Here is a 20,359-nt window from a genome sequence, read left to right as displayed (position 1 = left end):
GCTGGAAACTAGAAGCTTGTTGGACGCCTAGAATCCCGTTCTTACCCCCAGACTTAGTGAATCATAATCTGTGTTATAACAAGATCCCCAGGTGATTCATACACACATTAAATTTTGAGTGTTACTGCTTTAGCTTATCCTGGACCCAGATAACTCTAAAAACCCAAGTGAATACCAAGGTATCTATGATGTAGTGTTATGAAAAATGCCTTTAATTGGGGTGATCATATGTTCCCATTTATGCCTGTTGTCCCAGTGCAGTTATTGAGAGTGCCCCTTTTTACTTCCAAAAGTGTCCTGCTTTGAAAGGTAAATTATATAAAGGTGACATTGGAGGCATTTGTTTGGAGGAACTGGGTCAAGGATATGCCCTTGATGATGAAGGTACCCAAGACAGATACATGTCTTTAGGGGAGGAAGATGCTTGGAAAGAAAAAAAAAATTATATCTATATCTATATCTATATCTATATCTATATCTATATCTATATCTATATCTAATCTATATTATATATATAATATATATATAATATAGATTAGATATACTAAAGTAAGGGCAGATCCCACATTGGCCCCAGAGTAGACATCAGATCCTTTGATCAGTGGTCACCCCTTGGCCTGCTTTGTATGGCAGTCTCATATTCTTAAGCTTGTCTGCCTGCCTTTCTTTTTTTTCCTTCTTTGCTTTGCAGAAAATCCTTCCAATATCCACTATATTGAACAGCTGAGTGGACTGGATGAATCATTCTCAGGAACAAACCTGCATCTCAGCACATCCTTTTCCACTGGCACCGTCTTTTCTGGCAGCTTCTTGGATTCCCTCCTGGCCACAGTAAGTGCAGCTGAGCTGAACCTGTGAACCAAGCCCCTTGCAGAGGGTAGAAAGGATGGTTAGGGCTTAGAGAAATGATGAGAATTCCTCACAATTCTGAGTTCTCTTGGAATTTCACAAAAAATCTTGTTCAGATACATTATTTCATCTTTTTTCACAACTACCTGGCAACGGGAGCCAAATGTTCACATTTTCAAAATTACAAATGTCTTCTGGCCCTTAGAACGAGATCACTTGGTACCAGGAAGAATGAGCACCTAAAGAGGAGGGTACCTACCTTTGAGCTTCAAGTGCATCTTGGCAGACCAAGCTGTGGTGTCAGAACTTATGAGATACTCCTTTCTCCTCTTTCTAAAATATCTTCAACAGCTTATGCAGGACTCAGCCATAAAGGGACAGGGGGACTAGGAAAAAAAGCTTTGGCCTTTGGCGATATGAGTTTTGTTCAGAGCTATGTTGACTCTCCCTCCATGTCACCCCTCTCCTGGGGTGCTTTGTTTTGTTTTGTTTTGTTAATGTTTGTTTATTTTTGAGAGAGAGACAGTGGGAGAGGGGCAGGAAGAGAGAGGGAGAGAGAGAATCCCAAGCAGCCCCATGCTGCCAGTGCAGAGCCCGATGCAGGGCTCAGACCCACAAACCGTGAGAACAGGATGTGAGGAGAAATCAGGAGTTGGATGTTCAAAGGACTGAGCCACCCGGGTGCCCCCTGGGCGCCTGACTATGTGGTTGGTCTTCAGCTCTCAATACTTCTTTAGCTTCTGAGCATGTCCCTTGCCTCCACTCCAGCATTTCCATAAGCAGAATTAAATGCACTGTGAGAAAACCTACTCTATGAAGGGCACACTGTTCTAGGTGCCAGGTGTACAACAGTGATGAAACAGACAGAAGTCTGTGTGCCCACGTAGAGCTTAGGGTAGTGGAGGAGATTAACGTAAACATGATAGTTGCGCCTGGGTGGCTCAGTCACTTAAGTGTCCAACTCTTGGTTTCGGCTCAGGTCGTGATCTCACGGTTCATGAGTTTCAGCCCCACATCGAGCTCTGTGTTGACAGTGCAGAGCCTGCTTGGGATTCTGTCTCTCTCCCTCTCTCTCTGCTCCTCCGCCACTTGTGCTCTCTCAAAATAAGTAAATAAAACTTAAAACAAAACAAAACCAAACACGAACCTGAAAAATAAGGGCCATATGTGGCATGTCAGATATAAGGGCTAAGGCAATGTGAGATAAGAAATGTGAGGGTTAGGAAAGGAGTTGCAAGTCTCAATGGCGCGGCCAGAGAAGGAAGGCAGCACTGAAGTCGAGGCATGCAAGGCCAGCTCTGGGGAAGAAGGGAGTTGGTGTCATTCTGATCTTGGGAGAAGAAACACTGCAGGCAGAGAGGAGAAGGGAAAAGGCAGTGAGGTGCAAGTGCTCTTATGTTCAGGGAGTTGGACTAAAACACAAAATCTGTACGTCACCATTTGTGAACGACTGCAAGAACCCCTCCACCGGAAACCTGGCTGCCTCACAGACGCCTCCCCAGAGTTTCCAAGGGAAGGGCTGCGGAGCAGCTGAATACCAGTGGTTAGACGGACAGGGCTCTGGAGCCAGTTTGATAGGCTTGCAGCCTTCTGTAATTCCGTGTGGAAAGGGCATCATTCCTGAATTGTACAGGTGCCTCAAAGGCACAGATTGCATTTTTTAGGGGAGTGTGGCTGGGCCATAGGCACTGCCCTCATGGCAGCAGGGGATTATGTTGCCTTGGCCTCTGCTTCCCTAAGCCTTGTGGGGAGGGGGTGTCATAAATCCCATCCGGTTCTCAGAGAGAGAAAACGATGTCGGTGATAGCTTAACATTAAACAAGTTGGTAGACTATGAATTTCCCAAAGGGTTAGGCAGCATTCAGCCTTGACTGAGCCAGGAGCCCAGTCAGGTGACCTTGCTGGGAAGATGGCTGTGTCAGAGAAAGGGTTTTATCACTGTCTGTCATTGATATGTCAGTTCCCTTGCCGGTAATTAATGACTTGAAGTATCAGGCAGGAGGTGACTTTGGATGAACTGGACCGTCTGCAGGATACATTTTCAATGGGGTTAAGGTCCCAGGTCTCTTCAGAGATCCCTAGATGACAGGCACCTTTGTGCCTTAAATTCAACTGGAGCCTTAATTAAACTCCACTGGCCCACAGCAGCAGGAACAAAGTCACAGACTCTGCTTAGAACTGGTGGGAAGAAAGGGATGGGCAGAGAAGGGCTAAGAGAATAGAAATAAAAACAAATGAACATACAACGTAAGCCAGCATAGGAAACACAAACTTGGTCATGAGAGCCAGCAGCTGGGCCTCTTACCACTTACCACAGGACCTGTGACCTCACTGAGAAGTACCACCTCCTCCCAGGCTACCTTCAGGTATTGTACCATTGGGCTTCTCAGTGGGAAAGGACAAGTTCATCCTCCTGGAAAAGGAAATAAGCTATGTAAGAACTCAGGAGTCTTTTCTGAGGCCCTACAGTGAAGTCTGTGGAAGAGAGAAAAAGCCACACAACTGAGTCACATGAGGTCACAAGCCACACTGGACCCTCACTTTGTCTGCAAGGACAGGGGTGTCTGAGTGGCTCAGTTGGTTAAGCATCCCACTTCGGCTCAGGACATGATGTCACAGTTCGTGGGTTCAAGCCCTGCGTCGGGCTCTGTGCTGACAGCTCAGAGCCTGGAGCCTGCTTCAGATTCTCTGTCTCCCTCTCTCTCTGTCCCTCCCCTGCTTGCACTCTGTCTCTCTTTCTCTCTCTCAAAACTAAATAAAAATTAAAAAATAAAATTAAAAAGACTAGCACTTGGTCAACAGAACATAGGGTGAGCATAGCAATGAAGCTTTTATGTCAAAGGGGCTGGCTTGGATCTTGACCCTCTGCGTATCTACCTAGTGACCTTCCGCCCCAGCTCTTGAATCCTTAATGATGTACAACACAACAAAATGAACACACTTTAATACTATTTAGAGCTCCAACCCCAAATCTCTGACCACGAGAAGCTGAACTAGACCTTTGAAAATAATCAGGTAACTGCCCACCCTTGTTTCCTTTGCCCTGACGTCTGGTGCTGCTGGGTCCACCTGGCTTTCTAAGGGTGGGGGTGACTTCCCATTGTCTAGCCACATAGAAAGAAAGAGGCCACAGGTCAGACCTGAGCCTCCAATTCTATCGTCTCCACTCTTCTGAGTACCATTTGATGTTGGCTGGCCTCCTGACCTGACCCTTGGTCTTGCGGAAATGAGAGCAGTGGCCTCTGAATATGTTCGTCACCACTCTGCTTTATTCTCCATTCTTATCAGAGCATCTTCTTACTCAGAGGCTGGGGAGAAAGGCAAAGATCTTGGTCTCCCCTTAAAGTTAGGATGGCAGTTGCAAGCTCCGTCCGTGGTTATCACTCCCTGTAAGCCATCCCCACGGCAGGCGCCACTAATGGTCAGTTTCTTTGCCTGCACATCACACCTGCGGCTCTTTCTCAGCACAGACCTCATGGCAACTTCTTCGAATAAGTTCTGTTGTTAGGGTAATATTAGGAATCAGGGCAATAACTGTGATAGGAATAATAATAACATCTCTGAAGCACTTACTTTGGGTCAAGGTCTTTGCTAAGCGCATTACCTGCAATACCATGTTTAATTCTTCTTTCAACCCAATTAGGAGAATATAATTATGAGCCTCATTTTACAGATAAAGAGTCTGAGGCTTAGAGGGATACATAAAGTGCCAAAGTCACAGCACTTACAGATGACAAGCTGGTTTTCAAACCCTACTTTCTGTGATTCCAGAGTCAGACCTTGCTGTCAAAGTCCTGTCCTTCCAGAAATCTTTGTGATTATGAGTAGCCTTCCAGTGCATTGACTTTCAAGTTTTGCCAAAAGAGATCTGCCTTCCAGCGTGCTCAGGAGCTGCTGAGCATACAAGCAGCGGGGGGGTCCCCCTGGGCACACTCACCCCATCAGGGCACCCCCACACACCTGTACCCCTCCCCCCAGTCAGAACAACTCAGCTTTCATCTGCACTGTGTGTGATGCTCTGCCTCCAATTTGATTCGAAGGAGGATTTCTGTTGTTAAGAAGATCTGGAAGGTCACTCCTAGAAGTTAGAATATGGGACCCATAGAGAGAGGCATGAAACGGAAGGAACAGAATCCCATCTGCTGTTCTGAGACAAGATATCCAGTTTCCGGTCCTGAGTCCTGTGTGAGGGACAGGGGTCCACCACCCCACCCCATTTAGCATGTGCCTTTTGCCTCATAATGCCCCTTCCCAAGAAACACCTTCCAAGCGGTTCTTTGGACCTGCCGCCCAGCTCAGGGCACCAAGAGATCTGTTTCCTGCTGCTGCATGGTCAGAGGTCACAAGTCAGAGCTTGTTCCCCTGATGCCCATACTACCCAGAAGGGCAAAGGGGAAAACAGATGCATTCAGAACAGATTCCCCTCAGGACACGCCGCACCCATGTCTGAAACAAGATTAGATCACCAGTCTGGACTTCTCCACCTTTTCCTCTGCCCTCCCTTAATAAACACAAAGGAATGAAGGTGTGGGTCCCAAGGATGGAACAAAGCCTGAATAACGTGCTGTGAAGTCGTCACTGCTTAAACTGAAGTTTTGTTTTGGATTTCATGTCCTTTTTCATTCTATCCCCTGATACACCGGTGATTTTTTTCTTTCCAATGTAAAATAATAGTGTTTCCTTCCAAATCGGACACAGCTGACACTACGGCTTCAAGTAGCCTCTGGTATACTACTGTAAACTGCCCCAGATGGGAAAACAGTCCGGTGAAACATAATTCATATTCACATTTAATCCTCTCTCAGCTCAATACTGTAAAAAAAATACGAATGTGGAGGGGCACCTGGGTAGCTCAGTCAGTTGAGTGTCCGACTTTTGGTTTCTGCTCAGGTCATGACCTCACAGTTCATGAGTTCAAGCCCCACATCAGGCTCTGCGCTGACAGTGCGGAAGCCTGCTTGGGATTGTCTCTCTCCCTCTCTCTCTCTCTCTGCCCCTCACCCCTGCATGTGCACACTCATGCTCTTTCTCTCTCTTTCTCCCCGCCCCCCTCAAAATAAATAAATAAACTTTAAAAAAATATATGGAGAGACACTCAGATCCATAAGCAGGACTCCTGTATGGCTTTATAACAATTGGACTTCAGAACTGGACATGAACGTAGGCAGCAATTTCCTTACTTGTAAGAAAATTGTGGCTCACAGAAGGTATGTGACTCCCTTAAGGTCCCTCTGCTGGTTACTCGCAGTTTTCCTACCATGTAGCCTCATTTTCAATTAGAAATATTTGATAAGAATGGTTGGTCTTAAAGCCTTTGGAGATGGATTTTCAGAATAAAAAGCAGCAAGTATCTAGGGTGTTACTATCTATGTTATTAAGAAATGTTGTAGGTTATGAGAGAGACCTCAAGCTTCATTGTAGCTAAAAGTGAAAACACTTTGTGCCTCAACATTTTCTAACGCTGGAAGTCCAAATTCTACTAAATCTGATTATATCAGAAGCACTATCCAAGTTTAAAATATGTGAAGCACATTTCAACTTTCATATTTTCTTGAGAAAGAAAAAAAAGAAAGGAAGAAGGAAGAGTGGGAGTGAGGGGGGTGGGGAAGAGGCCAATAGGAGAGAACCCAGGATAATAAGAATACTAGATGAGCTCTCAGAATAAGGGTGACATGTAAATCCCATTATTTTCCCCAACATAGAATTGCAATCCTTTTGAAGTCAAAACTGAAGAAATGACATATTCAACAGCTAAGCCTCTCTCTGTTAAATATGCAAAGCACATGTTTCCCGAGAGCCCTTGACACCAGAACAGCCCTAGAATTTAGACCTTTGCTTTCATCAGTGGAGAATTATTCTAACAGCATTATGTTTGATCACTGTACACTACGGCCAGTTGTTCTTAAACGGATTGTGGCTCAACCTGGATTTACGTCCCCTGTTCACCCCTGGATTTCCGTGAGCCAATTCTGGAAGCTCCCTTCTAGGTGGTAGCAACATGGAACAAAGAAGAAATGTAAGGAGAAGACCGTCAGTCAGGGGATCCCCTCAGTCAGGACATTTGAAGTCATCTTTTAGTCTGAAAACTACTTTAGAACTTATTTTCCTTTTATTCTCTCTTAAATCATATAGCTTGTATTATTTCCTAGGCCCTCTTGTCCCAATGACCTCTACGTTTTGCTAGAAATATTTGTTTATTTGTTAAAAATCAACAGCCAATTGCAGTCAATATTCGTACAGCTTTGAACACCTGCTTTGTTCAATGCACCCCCGAGAACATGAATGTTAAGGAGACAAAGTCCGTCCTCGGAAAGAGCACATCATTTAAGTAAATGTTGCCCAGAGTGATCTGAGCACCAACCAGTGGCAGAACCACTAGAGGTGGCCTTTAAATTTCTGATTCCCACTCCTGTCCATAAATTCTGATCCAGTAAATCTTGTATTCCAGAAACCCACACTCATGAATATCCTTCCAGGTGATCCAGATACATGAGAACCAATGTTGAAGAGAACAGAACTTAATAATGTGTGCAGTAGATCTATTTCATCCCACAAACAATATTCAAAGGTGGTATTATCATGTCAACTGTAAAGGTTTTGAAACTGGTTTCTGAGAAGGAGCACATGAATTTTCCAAAAGTATTCAGCTAGAACATACCAGTCCAAGATTCAAAGTCAAGTATGTTTCAGAAAAACTGCCAACCTTATAATACAGAAAGATGAAATGAAGCAAAAGCCAGTGGCTGTGGGATCACAAAGAAAGGAAAACTTCATTCTGATGAAGAGATCCCCAAGTTGAGCGATCAGATGTTCTAAAGCAAAGGCATGAAGGAGTAAATATGTAGCTTCAACAACAGATAGACTATTGAGCACTGGAGGGCACCATTCACAGAGGAGATGAGCTTGGTTTTACAGCAAGGGTTATGACACTGAAAGTTTTAGGAGGTGGATGGCATGATTTGATTTGTGTTCAAGAGAATCTCTCTGGAAACAGTTCGAACAAGGATTCCAAGTGAGAAGAAAAACAAGACGGGAAGACAGGTAAACAGGTTGCTATCATAATTCAGTCTGCAGAAGATGAGTCCTTGAATCTGAGAGTAGAGAAAGTGAATGGCAACATTTCTAAGACAGTAACAATTGAGTTCATTACTATTATTTTTTTTAAGTTCTTATTTGCTTATTTGGGGGTGGGGGTCAGGAGGGGCAGAGAAGAAAGAGAATCCCAAGCAAGTAAGATCATGACCTGAGCTAAAATCACGAGTCGGATGCTTTAACCAACTGAGCCACCGGGTGCCCCATTGTTTTTAATAAAAAAAATTACTAGCTTTTCTATAGGTACTATGTAAACCTATGAATTATCATGTCTACTGGAGTAAAAGCCTAATTTCGATAAAACAAAAAGCATAACACTTAAAACTCTATGTATTCAGATTTGAGAAAATCTGATGGGTAATGTATTCCAGTGCTCTTTACGTGTATGCCAATGGCCAGTTTACACTGAATATGGTAGGAATCCTTTGGAAAAGAAGTTTAAGAAAATAGCTAGGGCCAGGGGCTCCCTGGGTGGCTCAGTCAGTTAAGCGTTTGCGAAACTCTTGGTTTCGGCTCAGGTCATGATCTCACGGTTCGTGAGTTCGAGCCCTGCATCGGGCTCTGTGCTGTGTCAGCATGGAACCTGCTTGGAAGTCTCTCTGCCTCTTTCTCTGTCCCTACCCCACGTGTGCTCTCCCTCTCTCTGTCTCTGTCTCTCTCTCTCTCCCCCAAAATAGGTAAACTTAAAAACAAATTAAAAATAATAAAATAGCTAGAGTTATTCGGACTCCAGGTGGTTTCAAAATAAGCAGTTGTCCCACATGTCTTCCTTTGGTTTTATTTTGATGCCAGAGATTCCAAAAATTCCATCCATTTATTCAACCCTTACAATTTTGTGTTCTAGCTCCACACAAGAACTGTGGGAGATCTAAATATCAGTAAGGCCCAAGGCAATACCTGTCCTCAAGTGGGTCACAATCAAAAGGAATATAAGTAGATTCACATCCAGAAGATTCAATTATAGATGACAGTAATCATGTCAGTAGTCCCTAGGGAGGAATCTATGGAAGTCTCATTAAATACATAGTTTTAAATGTCTGTTGATGATTATTAGGGTATCTGTGGCCTGACATACTCCTCTGCTATTTTTGGAAGACATCCTTGGTGTCAGTATCATTTCCCATTTTGTTCTTCTGCTACAGTGTAAGCCCTGAGGGAGCAAGAACTGGGTCACTCTGCACCTGGCCTAACCCAGTGCCCTACCTGAACTGCCAGTTTTTAGTTGATTTTAATAATGGTAATGAGGGGCACCTGGGTGACTCAGTCCGTTAAGCGTCCAACTTCGGCTCAGGTCATGATCTCGAGGTTCATGACTTTGAGCCCCGAGTCGGGCTCTGTGCCGACAGCTCGGAGCCTAGAGCCTGTTTCGGATTCTGTGTCTCCCTCTCTCTCTGCCCCTCCCCCACTCACGCTCTGTCTTTCCCTCTCTCAAAAATAAGATAAAAAATAAAAATAAAAATAATGATAATGAGAGACCCTGTTTTGTGTCATTTGATCCATTTCAAACAGTGATACCCCCCCTAAATTTCCAAGGCTATACACGTCCACAGTTTCTATGCTGGTTCTTCTGACTTTGCACGTGGCTTTGTCGTTGCTTTCCAGGCCTTCTACAATTATCACGTCCTGGAATTACTTCAGATGCTGGTGACAGGAGGGATAAGTTCCCAGCTGGAACAATTTTTGGATAAGAGTTTCTGTGGGCTGATCCACAGCTGCACTTCGGTTGTGTCTGGAAGAGCGCGGTGTAAGCTGGGGCTTCTGTCCTTAAACCAAACCATTCTGTCCAACATTGAAGTGAGTCTACTCCTACCTTAATAAAGGTTCCCCCTTCCTTACCATTCTGGGTTTCTGAAAATGACTCAGGCTATTTGGGTTCCTAGATAGCCTATAGCATAAAAATAATAACGAGCAATAATACAACCTTATACTCATACTTTATAATTTGCAGTGCATTTTCATGTGCTATCTTTATTTTTTACAACAATTGCAAAAGGTATATAAGGCAGTCATTTTCATGCCCATCTTCCAGATAAAAAATCCAAGTCTGCAGGAAGCATCTGAGAGGTCTAATAACTTTGTACCTTAGCAAGGGTATTAATAATAACTCTAATAGTTAATATTTACTGAACATTTTCTCTGTGCCTGTCTGCTTTGTTTTTCTTGTTATTGTTGTTTATTTAATCTGTCCAAGGATTTACATGGTAGGTATTGTTATTAATTGCATTGAACAGATCAAGAAGCTGAGACCCAGAGAAACAAGGACTTACCTGAGATCACATTTTGTCCCACTGGAAAAGCAGGGTTCCCTCCAAGGCAGTCTGACCCAGGGTCTGCCCACTCTTCCTATGTCTGAGCTGATAAAGAAATCTGATCATGCCAGCTGAAATCAGGCAGAAGGATTCTGTGTTTGAGTCTAAGACTCTGATTGGGCTAAGTAGTGGGAAATGCTTGAATTTTCCTAGCCCACTGAGCTGGTGAGCAGTAGATTATGGCAAGGGGAAAAGCTAATGAAGGAAGATTCCAGGGAGGCATCTGGGTATTTGTTGATCAGATTGGGGTCTAGCCTGGGAATGAGTAATCAACTTATCAGTGCCTTTTGGTTTAGCTTTAACTGACATTACATTGAGCTCCCCACCAGTTAGCAGGGGCAGGAATTTATAAGGAAATATTTTTCGTTTTTTCAGAGGACATCAGTAGAAAGAGAAACCCCTTCACAAGAAGCAATTTCTTCTAGGTGTCTATACTTGATATGTCTTAATAGATACTGCCAAAAAGGGAAAGCCCATGCTCTGTACATCTGAATTCCAGGTGCAAACAACATTGCCAAGTTCCCTTAGCATAGTCTGGCCCTTGGCATTTCTGTGGTCTTGGGTTCCTCACCTGGGAATGACTTACGAGTGACTATCAGCCCAGGATAACTGCCGCCAGCAACTGCCTGTTACTATCAGAGCTGACAGTGGACTGGTCAACACTCCTGTCCTTCCTTTCTCCACTTATATCTTGTCCTCATTTTGTTCTTTACCCCATAGCATCACATAATGAAACGAACTGTTCTCAAGTGACTTCACTGAATCCCCTTGCTGTTACTTTGACCGTGTTGTCTCATGATGCCCTTGTTGGGTATAGCCTGAGAACAGTGTCAGGAGGAAGGCTCGGGACTGTGTGCTATTTGGGGAGTAGGATAAGAAAAACACCCTCTTGAGGTCACTTTACATCCCAACCCATTATATAGCTTGCAAACTGAATTTCCCAACCTGTTACTCATTGTTACTTCTTACTGGTTACCAAAACAGCGGTAGTAATAAAAACTAGCATAACAACATGCTCCACCACACCCACAAGGGGCTCTGGAAGGCCACAGTGATAAAAACAATCACTGGGATTAGAGGCTCAAAACTATTCATAAACCTAATTTCCTACTTGACAATGCCACCATAAAAGATATTAGGAAATGGCTTTTGGGTCTTCCAAACTTTTACTGCAAAGAAAGATAATAACTTTCCAGTAAGTGCTTGTTATTGCTTAATTAAAGTGCCAACAGACACATGTTTTTCTCTTTTCTCCCCAGCCAAGAAAGACATTTGGGCAAGTGTTCTGTGGCTCATTAGATAATTTTGGAATCCTGTGCCTTGGCTTATACCGCATGATAGATGAAGAGGAGAACAACCCGGAAGAAAAAAGGGGAGTATGCTACCTTGGAAAGTGGTACCCATCTATCCAAGCATAGGAGCCAAAGCTACTTTATTTTATGTGAAAGAAAAGTCCAGAGCTGAGGGTCCATGCTTACAAAGAAGGGTCCAGGGGGAGTAGAGAGTGATGTAGGAATAAGGAAGCATGGGTCTGAATAACATGAATGAACTGATGATTGGGATACAATTACTACTGACTATGTAAGGAGAATGGTGTCTGTGTCCCTAGTGACAGCTAAAATGTAGACCCAGATTTTAAATCAGGGTTCTTTTGTAACTTACCCCTCATCCATCTCTATGCAACTTTTTAAAGCTAAAAGCCACTGGAAAGATTTACTTGTTTTCTGCTGGGCTCCTTGGGTAAATGTTTATGGACTGCCTCATTTCTAGCCCATTTGGCTTGGTATGTGTAAATTGTGGGAGTGTTATGTTCATATTTCAGTTAAAACTAAGATCCACTTGATAGCAGCATAGGAGAACATAAAGGAAATGTATGTGGAAGGCAGAAGGGGAAAAGAGAGGGTACAGTCTACCGACAATTCAATAATGTAGGTCCAAACTAAGATTCTCACAGTGGGAATGGACAGGATTCAGTCCATTTTAATTTCTCCAAGGAGAAATTAAAAACAATAGAGTGGAAGAAGATAGAACCTTGCTCTCGTTCATAGGGAGAAAGAAACCAACTTCCTCAAAGTGGAGTAGTCTTGAATGGAAAGAAAACTTTCTGCTCATCAGAGAAAGGAAGGAAAAGAATGGGTGCCAAGGCAAACATTGCCATACCATGTGCTTAAACGAATTTGTATGTAACACCAGGATCTCTCAGTGAAGCATAGCCATGGCCGTTGCTGAGAGAAAAGATGGAGGAAGTATTACAGGGAGTTGGAAAAGAGGTAAAAGTGTAGGTTAGCTACTGAGAGTAATAGAAGAACTTGGTTGTAGGTTTGTAGAAGCAATACCCAACTCGAAAATGAAAGGACAAAGGATTGAAAGTCCTGATGACGTTAAACAGTGGATGTACTTAGAGTGCAAGAATGAACGGGGACAGAATGATGGGAAGTGACAGCCAGAGAGTGATTTCTGGAAGCATGATATTTGAGAGGTGGGACATGTCAAGAAATGATGACTTCCAGTATGTGCTCAGGAAAGTGGTTTGGAGATAAGATTCTTGGGTAGTGGAAAGGCACCTAGCTCTTGGAGTTGTAAGCCACATAAACATTGCAGGCACATGAAATGATAGTGGTCCTAGAGCTTGAAAGAAAAAGTATCCCAAGTGCAAGAGACCTATATAAACATGGAGGTCTATAGATGATACTGATGAATCAAGAGGGATGGTGATCTGGCTATAGAGTATTCATCACAAAGATGGTGGGGAGCAGTGATGTTCTGGAAGCAGCACTGGGAAGCATGAATGATGCTGGTTTCTCTCTTTCTCTGCCTGAACTCCATGCCCTTGCTCCAATACTTCTGGAAAACCCATGGAACATGGTAATAGGGAAAATGTGCAGCCCCTCTTTGAGAGGACATTCTGGAAGGAAATATTTCTGTTTCAAAGGGAATATGTGGCTATAGTAGATCTTATTTAAACTATTATAGATATCACAGGGAACTCAGTAGGAAAGGTAAAAAGGGGAAGATTGTTCAGTGAAAGGAGGTCAGAGGTGCACTGAGATGGGCGTTGAGGAAATACGAGGTGACTATTTGGGGCAGTGGTGAGGAAATACAGGATGAAAGACATGAAAAGTTATTCTGCCTTATTCTGCCTCAGTGTTCTGACATGAATGCTCGTGTAGTAATTCATTTAACTCACATTTATTGAGGATTTGCTATGTAGCTGCTACTGTGCTAAGGCATCCTGCTGCCCTGTAAACAGGACCAGGCTGTGGGTGTTCTTTAAGACTCACTGACATTCACTATTTGCTTACTAGTCAAAATTTCCAATAAAACTGGTTTATTTTTTTTTTCCATTGGCCACACTACATTCTGTGTGAAAGATGGTGGTGTAAGTATTAGGGTAGGCCTAAGCCAGAATAGAAATAGCTGGAATGTATGTAATCTGCTTTTGATAAAGCTTGGCCAAGTGCTCACTATTGTGCCAACTGAGTTCATTAGTGTAGTGGATATTAAAAACAGGGAAACTTGGAGTCCAAAAGTCAATTAGAGATCAGTCAGTCCACACCTCCATCCTATCCCTCTCCCATTAAAGAGGTGAAAAAAGCAAGGCCCAAAGAAGGGAGATGCCATGCCTAACCAAGGTCCGAGACACTTGGTTTCAGAGGCAGAAGTGAATGTTAGTCTCCTGATTCCTAGTCTGAGGCTTCAGTTATACTGTGCCAGGGGTATTCACTATTACTCAGAAACCAATGAGGCAAAGCAGAACAAAAACATTTCCTCCTCTGGCCCAGCAGAAAGACTTCCTTGTTTTGGCCATCACCCGTAGCCATGCCATCCTGGCTGCAGAGAGGCTCAGGAGTCATCTTTGGCTTTTCTTACAGGTTTGTGATTACCCGGCCACCCAATAACTTTAAGCTACTGCCCTCGGATCTTGTGTTTTGTGCCATCCCTTATGGCACTTCTTGTTACAAAATGGATGGTACTTCATCTCAGAGTCCGTATGAAATAATAAACATGGTGCCACTGGCATCAGAGACAGTTACAGAAATAAATGATTCTCCTATGGTTGACCCAGTTAACCAGACTACAAAACCACCTTTGACTACATCACTTCATCATTTGCAGCCAAAAACCATTTCCATTAGTGGTTCTAAGCAAACCGTCGTAGCTCACAGCAGTAAAATGCCACCCCAGCCACATTTAGGTGAAACTGAAACCGTGAAAGAAAATGAGAAAGGAAAAATGAAGGAAACCACAGAGGAGAATGCCCCTGCCTCTTCAAAATCAAACCTGTTGATATTCTCCACAAGCCTTTAGCTTGCTACTTGTAAAGCATCTCCAGAGATGGTGACTTTGGACAGGAAAATAAAAATGGAAAGATGCCTTTTTTGTGCCCATTGCTTCGTGGTTGATGAGCAAGCCCACACGGGGGAGAGGCAAAAGTCTGATCCAATCCCACTGGGTCTGGAGTGATAAATAAAGAAATACATGACGAATGCTGTGTAAGAAAATTTCCTTTCTCTGTGTCCCTCGAACAGAAAATATGTTAGAATGAGCTGTGTTAAAGAGGCCCTTCAGGACTTGGGTTCCTCCAGTCAGGGGATAAAAAGTGAGCAAGATAAAAACAATGACGACCTAGACACAGGAGACAAGAAATAAAAGAGCCCTCAAATGAAGAATCTTACATTCTTTTTCCTCAAGCAGGCCAATAGTAAACCAGTATATTTTCTCCTTCTCTTTATTCCTCATGCTTTTTCTTTCTTCATCTCTGTCCATAGGAAGTGAGAAAGATCAGATGGGGAGACACCAGTTTGAATCAGAAACCAGTTTGTGTGTAACTAGGACCTAGGTATATGCCTGGCACAGGAATGAATATTAGCATATCCTGAGATAGGGTGCCAAGGTGAAATCACGCAGATAGAAATACATGACCTTCCACATTCTCTAATCTGAGAATAAAGACATCATTGCATAAAAAGCATACAAAACTTCCCCATGTTCCAAAATGAACCATTTACTCCCAATTGGTGGTCTCGTAACGATGACCTTTGTATGTAACACCTTCTTGTGTTCCAGATACAACACAGGTAAAAGAGAAGAGGAAAGAAAATAATAAACTGTATTTCTGATATATTATTTTAAATGATGTTTGTGATATCCTTGACATTCTTAACCCCTTTGCTAATTTGGTATTAGTACCTCCACTTTACAAAGGAAGCAGCTATGGCACAAGTAGGGTTGCTAGATCAAAGAAAAGATACCCAGTTAAATTTGAACTTTCAGATAACCAGTAAATTTTTAGTATGAGTGCATCCAAATTATTATACTTTGCTAGCAAGTGATCAAATCACCATTTGAACCTAATTGACTTGACTCCAGCACTTGCAGACATTCTGCATCCAAGCACACAAATCAAAGAAATGAAACAAACCAAAAAGAAAGAACATTCATCCACAGGAAATAAAATTTTATATTAGTTAAACTTAGTTTGTAATAAAATTAACTCAGTCTATGTGGGGGGAAAAAAGGAGTAATTGTAAGGAAAGTTGTCAGAGACCAAGGAGATTCTTTTTCTTTTCTTTTCTTTTCTTTTCTTTTCTTTTCTTTTCTTTTCTTTTCTTTTCTTTTCTTTTCTTTTTTCTTTTCTTTTCTTTTCTTTTCTTTTTTCTTGTTTAAGCTTACCTGAGTCATCTTTACCTTCACTTTTTACAGACTGGCTTTTTTTGTTGCCTTTCATTACACGTGGCAAAGTATATTTTCTTGCAATTCCACATTTATAGATAAGAGTTGTAGGTGCATCAGAGATTTAACTGGCCTGTCTCTGTCTCTCAAATCCTAATTTCTGAAAGACAGTATGTAGTGGGTTCAGCTTTGGCCACTCAACCACAGCTATCAATGGCTGAGCAGCAGGGGATCTCCAATGAAGGACTTTTCTCAGGGATGAAAGGGAAAATGGTTCATGGTCTGGGAAGACACTGCACCAAACATCTACTGCAAAGGCAGGATCATTCCTTCTCCCCATTCTCTGCAGGATCTTTTACACATAGATTTGGTAGGAAAAAATATTGCTGAGAAAGAAAAGTATAGATTAGTCCTTTCATATTTAAAATCCACAAATCTGCTCTACACATTATCAACCAATCTGTTCAGCATCTGAACCTCACTTCTCCAGAGTCAAAGCTGATCCCACAAATGAGCTCGTTTCCAACACAGCAGAGAATTTAGAATGAGAAACTCTTTATTTTTTAGTATTTTAGGGGAACAATTACCAGAAATATGGCTAAATAAACATTGAGGTATATGCACTACAGCCAACATTTGAGTGTTGTTACTGCCAGTCTTGATAAATAAAATTGTCAGAATACCCCTAGACTCCTGTGCAAAGTGATTCCATAGCTCTAGAACAAAACCTTTTACTTATAAATGGCAACATTTTAATACAAATCATGACACTAGATCCTCTAGCAATATAGTAGATTCTTAATTGATAATGATTATTCAGACCTTTATTTCACTGAAGTATGGTTGACACACAATATTACAATACAGGTGTATATCATAGTAGTTCAACAACTCTAAATACTATACTATGCTCACCCACAAATGTGGCTTCCATGTGTCACCACACAACACTACCACAATACCGTTGTCTATATTCCCTATGCTGTACCTCTTATCCTCATGACTTACTCATTTTATAACTGGAAGCCTGTACCTTCCACTCACTTTCACCCCTTTTTCCTCCCTCTCCCTTATGGCAACCACCAATTTGTTCTCTGTATTTATGGGTTGTTTCTACTTGGTTCATTTGTTTTGTTTTTTCAGATTCCAATATAAGTGAAATCAAAGACAGTATTTGTCTTTGACTTATTTTCACTTAGCATAATACTCTCTAGGTCCATCTGTCTTGTCACAAATGGCAAGATCTCATTCTTTTTTTTGTGGCTGAGTAATATTCCAGTGTGTGTGTGCATGTGTGTGTGTGTGTGTGTGTGTGTGTGTGTGTGCATGTTTGTACACATATATAACATACCTTCTTTATTCATTCATCTATTGATGGTCACCTAGGTTGTTTTCACATCTTGGCTATTTAAAAAGTGCTGCAATAAATATAAGGGTACATATACCTTTTTGAATTAGTGTTATGGTTTTCTTTGGGTAAATATCCAGGAGTGGAATTACTGGATGATAGAGTATTTCTATTTTTAATGTGTTGAGGAACCTCTATACTATTTTCCATAGTGGCTTCACTGATTTCCATTCCTACCAACAGTGGAAGAGGGTTCCTTTTTCTCCACATCTTTACTAACACTTGTTATTTCTTTTTCAAAATAATAATTCTCACTGGTGTGAGGAGATATCTCATTGTGGTTTTTATTTGCATTTCCTTGATGATTACTGATGTTGAGCATCTTTTTGTGTGTCGGCCATCTGTATGTTTTTGTGAAAATGCCTATTCAGGTCCTCTGCCCAGTTTTTAGTTGGATTATTTTGGGTTTGGGGGGGATGAGCTGCGTAGCTTGTATATTTTGAATATTAGCCCTTTTTATCAGATATGTCATTTGCAAATATTCTATGCAGTAGGTTGCCTTTTTGTTTTGTTGATGATTTCCTTCACTGTGCCTAAAATTTTTATTTTGATGTAGTCTTAATAGTTTACTTTTGTTTTTGTTTTCCTTGCCTGAGGAGACATATCTAGAAAGATGTTATGACCAGTATCAAAGAAATTGCCTGTGTTTTCTTCTAGGAGCTTTATGGTTTCATGTCTCACATTTGGTCTTTAGTTCATTTTGAATTTATTTTTGTGTATGGTAAAATAAAGTGTTTCAGTTTCATTCTTTTGCATGTAGGTGTCCAGTTTTCCCACCATCATTTATTGAAGGGACTTTTTGCCCCATAAATGAGAAGCTCTTTACCAATTCTAAAAAATTGTAAAAATGATGTGTTGTCATTATATTTTATCATAGATTGACCACATAAGTGTGGGTTTATTTCTGGGCTCTCTATTTTGTTCCTTTGATCCATTTGTCTATTTTTTGCCAGTACCATGCTGTTTTGATATTGTAGCTTTGTAGTATATGTTGAAATCTGGGATGGTGATACCTTCAGTTTTGTTCTTCTTTCTCAAGATTGCTTTGGCTATTCAGGGTCTTTTGTGGTTCCATACAAATTTTAGTGTTTGTTCTACTTCTGTGAAAAAATGCTATTGGTACTTTGATAGGGATTGCATTAAATCTGGAGATTACTTTGGGTAGTACAGACATTTTAACAATATTAATTCTTGGGGCGCCTGGGTGGCTCAGTCGGTTAAGCATCCAACTTCAGCCCGGGTCATGATCTCACAGTGAGTTCGAGCCCCGCCTCGGGCTCTGTGCTGACAGCTCAGAGCCTGGAGCCTGCTTCGGATTCTGTGTATCCCTCTCTTTCTGCCCCTCCCCTACTCATGCTCTGTCTCTCTCTGTCTCAGAAATAAATAAACATTAAAAAAAATTTTTTAATAAAATAAAAAAAGACAGTATTAATTCTTTCAATCCATGAGCATGGACTATCTTTCCATTTGTATCATCTTCACTTTATTTAGTCAATCTTTTCTAGTGTCTAGAATATAGGTCTTTCACTTCCTTAATGATTATTCAATTATTACTTATAGAAGAACTGATACAAAGACAAGAGAAAATATGCAAGGAACTTAATATTTCATAAACAATATGTATGTAGGCCAGTAGTTGCTAAGATTTTTTGAAGCTTTGACTCTTTTGAAAATTGAATGAAAGGTACAGGCTTCTTCCTCAGAAAATTAATCTGTGTGTATATTCCACAAAATTCATCATATAAGTGGGAGGGAGGTCATGGAATACCCTATAGCCTATTAATCCATTGTCTTTCTAAATCCCTGATCTGGGCCTTCTATAACCACTGGAGTGGTGACCAGAAAGAAAATAGGGCAGGGGAGTCAGGAGACAGGAATACTTGTTTCAGGTATCTAATTAAACACTTATGATCTTGGACAAGTGCTTAAACTTTTCTCAGCTACTTTCCCAGCTCATTTTATTTTTTTATAAAAGCAGAAAGTTAAACTACAGGATGCTGAACATTACTTCCATACTCTTTCATTGAACACATATATCCATTCACTGTCTACTGTGTATCAGGTACTGTGCTAGATGCTGAGGATAGAGCAAGACAAAGTTGCTTTCCCCATGGAGCATACACTCTATTTAGAGGCAGAAAATAAATAAGTAAATGGGCAAGATAACTATGTATTGTGTCAAATACTGGGAAGGAACTAAGCATATTGATGTGATTGAGAATATGATGATCCAGGACCACTGAAAGGTGGGAAGAATCCTGTGGAAACACTGTTTTAGGAGAGAGAACTTGGCATGTACAAGAAAAGAAAGCAAGCCAGTATGGTTACAGGATAAGGAACGAGCCACAGGAAGAGTTACATGATATGATACTGGGAGAATGGGTGGGACCTGATTAAGAAAGATTCTTAGACCATGAAAAACAGATTACATCTTATTCTAACATGTTATTCTATCAATGAGAAGCTCTTTAACAATTTTAAAACACTGTAAAAATGATGTGTCATCATTTATATTTTGAAAGCTCACTCTGGGCACTTATGGTTTCAACAGTATGACTAACTGAATTCAAGTGGATTTTCTTCCTGCTACAAATTCTCAGAAATGCTAGGTAAATTACAACACAAGAATTTTTAAACATATAGCAGTTTTTAAAGGAAGTAAAAGCGGGGCATCTGGGTGGCTCAGTCAGTTAAGTGGCCGGCTTCGGCTCAGGTCATGATCTCACGGCTTGTGAATTCGATCCCAGTGACGGCTTGTGAGTTTGAGCCCAGTGACGGCTTGTGAGTTTGAGCCCAGTGTCGGGCTCTGTACTGACAGCTCAGAACCTGGAGAATGCTTCAGATTCTGTGTCTCCCTCTCTCTCTGCGCCCCACCCCCCACCCACGCTCCTTCTCTCAAAAATAAACAAACATTAAAAAAGTTTTTTTTTTAAGAAGTAGAAGCTTCCAGCCAGAAGCAAGAAGGAGGTCATAGTCAGAAAGAGTGTCTGTGAGAGATAGAAGACTCATCCATAGGACTATTTCGTCA

The 20,359-nt window shown here is 41.6% G+C and overlaps 1 protein-coding gene across 1 annotated transcript in view; it reads left to right on the top strand.

Moving 5' to 3' along the window:
- KCNU1 (potassium calcium-activated channel subfamily U member 1) overlaps positions 1 to 14,737 on the top strand; it is a 148,630-nt gene extending 133,893 nt beyond the window's left edge. The window contains exons 24-27 of the mRNA XM_053901086.1: positions 692 to 831; positions 9,544 to 9,735; positions 11,510 to 11,623; positions 14,124 to 14,737. Coding sequence (XP_053757061.1) covers positions 692 to 831; positions 9,544 to 9,735; positions 11,510 to 11,623; positions 14,124 to 14,558 — 881 coding nt within the window. The 3' untranslated portion in view covers positions 14,559 to 14,737. The remainder of the gene's footprint in view (positions 1 to 691; positions 832 to 9,543; positions 9,736 to 11,509; positions 11,624 to 14,123) is intronic.
- The last annotated feature ends 5,622 nt before the right edge of the window (positions 14,738 to 20,359 follow it).

This window comes from Panthera pardus, unplaced genomic scaffold (assembly GCF_024362965.1).
Source record: "Panthera pardus isolate Hobbes unplaced genomic scaffold, ASM2436296v1 HiC_scaffold_13, whole genome shotgun sequence".
NCBI lineage: Eukaryota > Metazoa > Chordata > Mammalia > Carnivora > Felidae > Panthera > Panthera pardus.
The sequence above is the reverse complement of the archived record's forward strand: the minus strand, read 5'-3'. Positions and strand labels throughout refer to the sequence as shown.